At 41.5% G+C, this 7,326-nt stretch overlaps 1 protein-coding gene across 2 annotated transcripts in view; it reads left to right on the forward strand.

Moving 5' to 3' along the window:
* The window catches only part of KCNAB1 (potassium voltage-gated channel subfamily A member regulatory beta subunit 1), a 332,521-nt gene that overhangs the window by 244,574 nt on the left and 80,621 nt on the right, over positions 1-7,326 (forward strand). For both annotated transcript variants that reach the window (XM_019503186.1, XM_019503185.1), the window contains exon 3: positions 2,260-2,297. In XM_019503186.1, coding sequence (XP_019358731.1) covers positions 2,260-2,297 — 38 coding nt within the window. The remainder of the gene's footprint in view (positions 1-2,259; positions 2,298-7,326) is intronic.

The following is a 7,326-nucleotide window of genomic DNA, read 5'->3' on the forward strand; positions in this document are numbered from 1 at the left end:
ATTCTTCCTATGTATCCTACCTTTTTTTTTTTTTTTACTTGCATTCTCTAAATTAGAAAACAAAACATCTTACCTCCATGAAACAATCTTTTAAGTGATGGTACCATAAATTTTGTGGCTCAATAAACAGTTAAATCTCAATGCTCACATTTGCAATTGCAGCACATTCTCACAGGACAGTAAAGACAGTGATTGCCAAGAAACAAAGTTTTTTTTCCTGGTAAATGTCTAATCCCAATAGGCTATCATTGCAGCTGCTTTTCAAGCTATGTCTACCTTGCAGTTGGAAAAAATATACTGTAGAGATAACTGAGATTGTTACTACTATCCAAGCTAAGTTAAAACTGTCTCACTGGATCGACCAAATCCAGTGAATATAGTATAGGCTCTTCAGTTGACTGTGTACTTTTGACTCTTCCTTGGTAAAGGATTATAAATCATTAATGCTATGCAGACACAATTAAATAATTGATTTTGGACTTGTTGTGACAGTGTACATGGACCCTTTCCAATTTTTCAGTTAGCAAGGAGCAAAACATTTGTTCTGCTCAGCAGAGGCATAGTTAGGAATTTTGGCCCCGTGGGCAGAGATGTGTGAGAAGGTGACAAGTACCAGAGAGTCTTACCTTCCTCTACACGAGCTGGTACTGCATTATTGCAGGTTCCCAAGAGACCACCATTCTGGCATGCTTTCTAAATCCAAAGCCACAATAGCCCACCCCTACTTACGGTAGTGCTGCGCAACTCTCCACCTTCCCCATTATAGCTGGTTCTGCCCTTGTATCTCCTTTTTTTGTCCTCCCAGATAAAAAGCTGTGTGTGAAAGCATTACTGGGCAAAGGATAGGTGAGGAAATTGCATTTTGGGACGATTGTGAACTGGAACTTCTTTCTGACTCATGATGAAAATCAGACTTCAAAATTCTCCATAAAAGAAAATCCCAAAACAATTAAAATTTTAAATTTCCAACAAAAGCAATATGCTGTTGTTTCAATGTTGAGTTCATTTTCTTTTATTATATAATGTAAAATATTAAAATGCAACTAAAAGACTTCTTGCGGCGTTTTATTCCCAAAATGTCAACATGGGATGGTTGAAATATCAAGAACTTTCCCCCCCCAGTTTTCTTCCAAAATTAGGTTCTGGTAAAATAGGTTTTGATTTCAGTGGATGGTGTGCTCTGACAGACTATGGGTCCAAACCAATGGCTTTGAGCACCCCTTGGAATTAGTATTTAATTTCCTCTCATTGATTTTGGTCCTTATTACTCTGCAATCACCAGTTCACTCTGCAGTTTGCTTTTTCACCCCTGTAATATTTGTGTCTTCTATCATAGTGTAATTTATATCAAAGAAACACTTGACAAAGAAAGATAGGAAGTAACCAAAAGCACTACAGAGAGAGGCATGCAGGGTTGGGGTTTTTAATCAGAGGATCAAAACTGCATCCAGTAATCACATAAGCTTCCTGAACTGTTCCACAACTAGCAGGAAGCAACCCTGCTTGAAGATTATTCCGAACAGGAGTGGTGGAGCGGTCGAAAGCACAAAAATGTGCCTGGAGAATGGATGCAAAGACAGTTGCTAGGCAGGAAACTTAGATAGAGTAAACACGCCAAGTCTTCAGCTGGTGTAAACTGTCAGAGCTCTAGTGGAGCTCCGTAACTTTACTAGAGTGGTGGATGTGCTCCAGTGAATAAAGGAGCAGGAGGAAACGAGGGTTACAATGGAAGTGAAAACAGAGTTCTGCGTAGCCTTGCAACGAGACTCGGCAAATGAAACTTGGTGGATCCCTAGAGAGGTGGCATGAGAGGAATCCCATTGAAGGATGGAAAGTGAAACTCTGGCCATGTTGGGAATCAGGAACAAACCTATTATCCTCAAGAAACACCTTCAGTTGAGCTCAACATCACATTGTCTCAGTTTAAGGTTATCTTCAAGCTGATTTAGCTATACCTAATTTCAAGAGCAACACAGGCAATGCACTCTTTTCATTTAGGCCTTCCATTTAAATCAAAAGGAAGAATATCCTATCTTTTTATAACATACCTTCATAAGAAATGACGGCACAGACTCTCTGACTTGTTGGCCAGTTACATTTAAACAAGCCTTCGTTTCAGTACAGCAAGTTGTTATTAGTAACTGATCATTAAGGAAATCATCCACAACAGATTACTGGAGGAATAGTATCACAGTTATATTGTGATCTTTTATTTAAAAACAAAACATTATTAGTAACAAGATATTTTATTCTTTCCAGGGACATGGGTCACATTTGGAGGTCAAATTTCAGATGAGGTAAGTAATGTTTGGTTTAAGTAAAATTCATAATGTAAAATAAATATATTGTAAACATCAATATATAGATACCAGAGTGAGCAAAGTCTCTTTCTGTAGCATTAAATCAAAGAACAAAGGAACATCGGGTGCCTATTCACATGCTTGTTGTTCTAATTGGAACGTGCCAAAGCAGACTCAATTAATCTCACATTGCAAAAAATTATTGCAAAATCTCTCATTGTCACATTGACTGAGCTTTAGATAAAGCACCTCCCCATGGCGATTTTGAAATGCAGGATGCTTAATACACATGATACTGCAGCATTTTATTTAGAGCAGCTGTCCAGGAACTGCTCTAATTAAAACACCCACCTCCTGCTGCCCTCTTCCCCCTGGACCATATGTATAGACACCCATAAAGTTTACATTTCTGCTGCATTTCACAAAGGCTTGGGGATGGTGACCTTTCCATGGAGTGAATTTAATAAAAACAAACAAACAAACAAAAACCTTACCTTTCCAATAAAATTAAGTTCCGAACTTCCATGAAAAAAGGATCAGCTTTTACTACTGATAGCTGAACTGGGAATGTGATTGCTTCTGAAGTATAATGATGAAACATTTTATTTTTTTGCATAATATCTGTAATTCAGTACAGTCACAGATACAGGCATGGTGTCATTTTATGATGAAATTTTTTATTTTTGACATAGAAAGTAAAGAAGAAACAAATGAAAATATTCTTAGGCTTTGTACTGCCAGCACTGAATCTTGCTCATACCTGAGAGCTCTTAATCTCTGCAAATAACTTTTTGAAGGTGCTGGATAACTCGTGTATTTTGTTAAGCTTTGACTACTTATGGACATTTGTCATCATAATAAAAGCTTACAGCAGCTTCACTTAAAGCACTGTGATAGAGAATACGAAAGAAAGAGATATTGTGATTTAAAATATAAATAATTTGAAAAGTCCATCAGTCTTTGACAATAAATGTTATGCTGAAAATTGGACAATCAGCCAAACATATCTTGTGTTTTGAATACACTGACTTCAGTAGCTTACTCCATGGACGGCCTTAGTTCATCTTGTATTCTCCCTTATCTAAAATTAGTAATTTAAAAACATTTCAATATAAAAAAAATGAAATGTTTCAAACTGTTAAGATGTGTGATTCAGCTCTATCTAAAGTTTGGTACCAATCCAAAGTTATTATCTAATGGCTTTTCCAGGGCTAGTGTGAACTGAACGGGACTTAAATAATTTTCTAGAGGACAAGTCTCCACATCAGTCATCCCCAGTTATCATAAGTGATAAATCACTTAAGTCAACACAAATGGAAAGCCTTGCTGCAGTAAATGTTAGGACTTTGATAGATTTTAATGAAAAATAATCTTCTGTTGTTTAAATATCCTATAAAGCCTGCTAAAGAACCCCACGCTGTCACAGCCCCAAGATCCTGGCTCCAGCTCCACCTGCCCATCCGGCTCCCAGATGCAGCTCCCTGCATGCCCACAGCCCCAACCCATCTGCCTGGCTGCTCACCCTGCCTGTGCAGGTCCCAGGCAGTCTCCCTGGATGCCACTCCCTGCCTTCCACAGCCCCATCCCAGCCAACCATCCAAGCCCAGAGCAGAGCCACTTTGGGAGTTTTGGTGAACTGGTCCATGACAGCTGACCAAAGCTCCCCAAGTGGCCCTTGGGCCCAAATAATTGCCCCCCCTGCTTTAGAATAATTGTATTTTCTCTATATTAAATTCTGTAGAGTAATACCTGATATTTGGTGGTTTCTTTCCTATTAATAGGCATGGAACTTTTCAATAATAAAAGAGTCCTTAACATGGCTGAAGGCACTGTTGATATCAATTCATATTCTGAATCTTTTTGTCTGCTTTAGCAGCTGCATGGGATAAGGTCAGGTCAGGAGATACAGGTATTAACACATTTGGACCATACTCCTACCTAAGGAGTTCCCTGTAATGCTACTTTTTATAAGCAGCATTTAAAAGTGTTTCTACATGTTACATGCATTACATAATTAGTTGGTTAATTGCACAATTAATTTCGTTTGGCTACACATGCAAAATAACTATCATGCCATAAAATGGTTCATTCAGCTATTAAGTCAGAGCTAGAAAATGTGTAGTCATTTTATAGCTGGTTTCTCTCCAATTTTGATTTGCACGTGTAGCAGGGTAGCTATGCCTCCGCAGTGTACAGCCCCATCATCTTGACAGGGCAGCTGATGGGACTGTCAGCTGTGCCAGCAACCCACGTCAGCAGTAGGATTCTCAGCAGTGGCAGGCTGCTGTGGCTGAGAGTCTCCTTAGCTCCTGGACTCACGGCTGCAGGAACTTGCTACTTGCCTGTGCAGGGGGAGCCCAGGATGGCAATCCCGGGCTCTCCCTACACCAGCAATGAGGCATAATTGCATCTGATGCTAGATCCCACTATCGTGACTCCTGCCATGTGCATGTGGCTGTTACCTGAACATCTAGAGGGCCCCTAAGGGAGAAAAATGTTCTCCCAGAGATTTAGGGCAGGCAGTTATGTGTGACCTAAACCAGAATTTGCCCCTGTCTTTTGTTTGTGGTGGAATGTGGAGCTTTGCTGCACCCAGCTTCCACTGCACTTTCTACAGAGCAAGAAAAACAGCCTTGAGAGAACCAATATGTTTCATCACTGCAGTGTCCAGTTTCTTATTTCCATCATTCCTGGGAGCAGGGTCCAAAGAGGACACCTGCACTGGACTCCAGTGAGCTGACTTTCATACTTACTTGTCTTTATACACAAGAACTATTGATTTTAAGGGGACTTTTCAGGGGTGTAAAGTTGCTGTCGTATACGTGCAGGCTTGGGCCTCTGTTTGGTACTTATTGCCCATCACATTTTCACCCACATTTCCTTATTTGTGTTTTTTTGTGCCGTGTTCAGTGTTAGATTGGAAGAGTTTTGACAGGTGTGCTTTGAGTAAATTAGGAAAAATACCTTGTCTTACTACAGGAGAGCTCTTCAGTCCACATTTCCTTCTGTGTCTTATGCTGCTTTTGCAAGACTTCAAAATCTATTCCGAGTCTCTAAAGCTTCTTATTTTTGGAGAATATTTTGTGCATCTCCCAGTGAAGTAAACCAAGTTTATATACTTAATTTTGTTGTATGTTAGTTCAAGACAGACTGAAATTGTGTGCACTCCTCTCCTCTTCTGTTCTGATGCAGGGGTAGACAGGGATATATAGCTATGATTTCCACTGGTGATTTTTAAGAGCTTAATTTAAGACCCCGTACAGGATGACCGTTGCTCAGTCCTATTGAAAAATTAGACTTCTTTAAGGAATCATAGGTTAGGCATTCAAAATCCTTTTTAAAATCTTGCCCATGTGTTCCTAAGGAAACCTTTCCTAACTACACTGAGTTCTGGGGAAATATACCCTTCCAATGAAACTTAAACTAAGTTTCTGGGAGAAGGTGTGAGGTTTCTCAGCTAGAGATATTTGATTCCAGACATTTGGACTCCAGTGAGCTGACTTTCATACTTGTCTTTACAGATTACTGATTTTAAGAGGACTCTTCAGGAGTGTAAAGTTCTTTTGTATATGTGCAGGCTTGGGTCTCTGTTTGGTGCTTGGACTGGCTGAGTCCACAGTCGGGTGGGTTGGGAACTAGCTAAGGGGTTGAACACAGAAAATGTTAGTGGATGGAGGGAGGTGGCCAGTGATGTCCCGCAGGGTTCGGTTCTTGGCCCCATGCTGTTCAACATCTTTATCAATGATTTAGATGAGGATCTGGAAAGCACTCTGGCCAAGTTTGTGAATGATACTAAGTTATGGGGAAAAGCAGTCACACTAGGAGATAGGATGTGGATCCAAGAGGACCTGGACAAGCTGAAAGGTGGGTGGAGCAGAACCAGATGCAGTTCATTAAGGATAAATGCAGAGTGCTTTATTTGGGGAGAAGTAACCAGCAACATAAACATAGTTTAGAAAGAGATGTACTGGCCAGCACGATGGCTGAAAGGGACCTCGGGGTATGGTTGGTCACAGGATGAACATGAGCTGCCAGTGCAACACTATAGTCAACAAAGCTAATAGCATACTGGGATACATTAGCTGATGCATCGCAAGCAGGGCTAAGGAAGTGATACTAGCTTTCTACTCGGCTTTGGTGAGACCCTAGCTGGAGTACTGTGTCTAGTTAGGGGCACTGCACTTCAAAAAGAGTGGAAAATCTTGAAAGGGTCCAGAGAAGAGCCACAAGAATGATTAAGGTCCTGGAGGACAAACCTTATAATGAGAGACTAAGGGATCTGGGACTGTTCAGCCTGGGGAAGAGAAGTCTGAGGAGAGACTTGCTGGCCATCTATAAGTATGTAAGGGTTGAATGTTGGGAGCTGAGAAAAAAACTGTTCACCAGGGTGCCCCAAGGGAGTACAAGGAGCAATGGCCATAAACTGTTAGAGGATCATTTCAGGTTGGATGTAAGAAAGAATTTCTTTATGGTAAGGGTGACCAGACTCTGGAATAGACTTCCCAGGGAGGTGGTGTGCAGTCCCCAAGCTTGGAAGTCTTCAAGAGGAGACTGGACAAATGCCTTACTGGGATAATTTGATCTCGCCAGTATTCCTGTCCAGAGCAAGGGGCTTGGACTCGAGTGATCTTTCCAGGTCCCTTCCAGCCCTTAATTTCTATGTTTTCTTTGATTCCTTCAGATAGGAGCAGTTCTGCTAATTAGGGCACTGGCCCAGCCTGCAGTACATTTCACAGTCCTTTAAGCTGCATGCAAAAGTTTAGGCAGCCTGCCAGGGAGGTGCTCTAGCTATGGTGCTTTAGACAAAGTGCCATGAGTTAGAGCGCCATTGAACCTAACAGGTATTCAGCTGTTGGGTGAGGGCTCTCGGACCCTGCCTGCCCTGGCCCAGGCCAGCAAGTGGGGATGAAGCTGCTGGACTGCCCCTCTCCTCAGCCCCACTCTCCAGTAGCTGGCAACTGTCAGTAGCAGCTGGGGAGGAAGGGGTCATATGGAGACCCTTGCTGCACAGTGCCCTCCCACCCCC

The sequence above is a fragment of the Gavialis gangeticus genome, unplaced genomic scaffold (assembly GCF_001723915.1).
Source record: "Gavialis gangeticus isolate Ggan-Ray unplaced genomic scaffold, GavGan_comp1, whole genome shotgun sequence".
In the NCBI taxonomy this organism is placed as follows: Eukaryota; Metazoa; Chordata; order Crocodylia; family Gavialidae; genus Gavialis; species Gavialis gangeticus.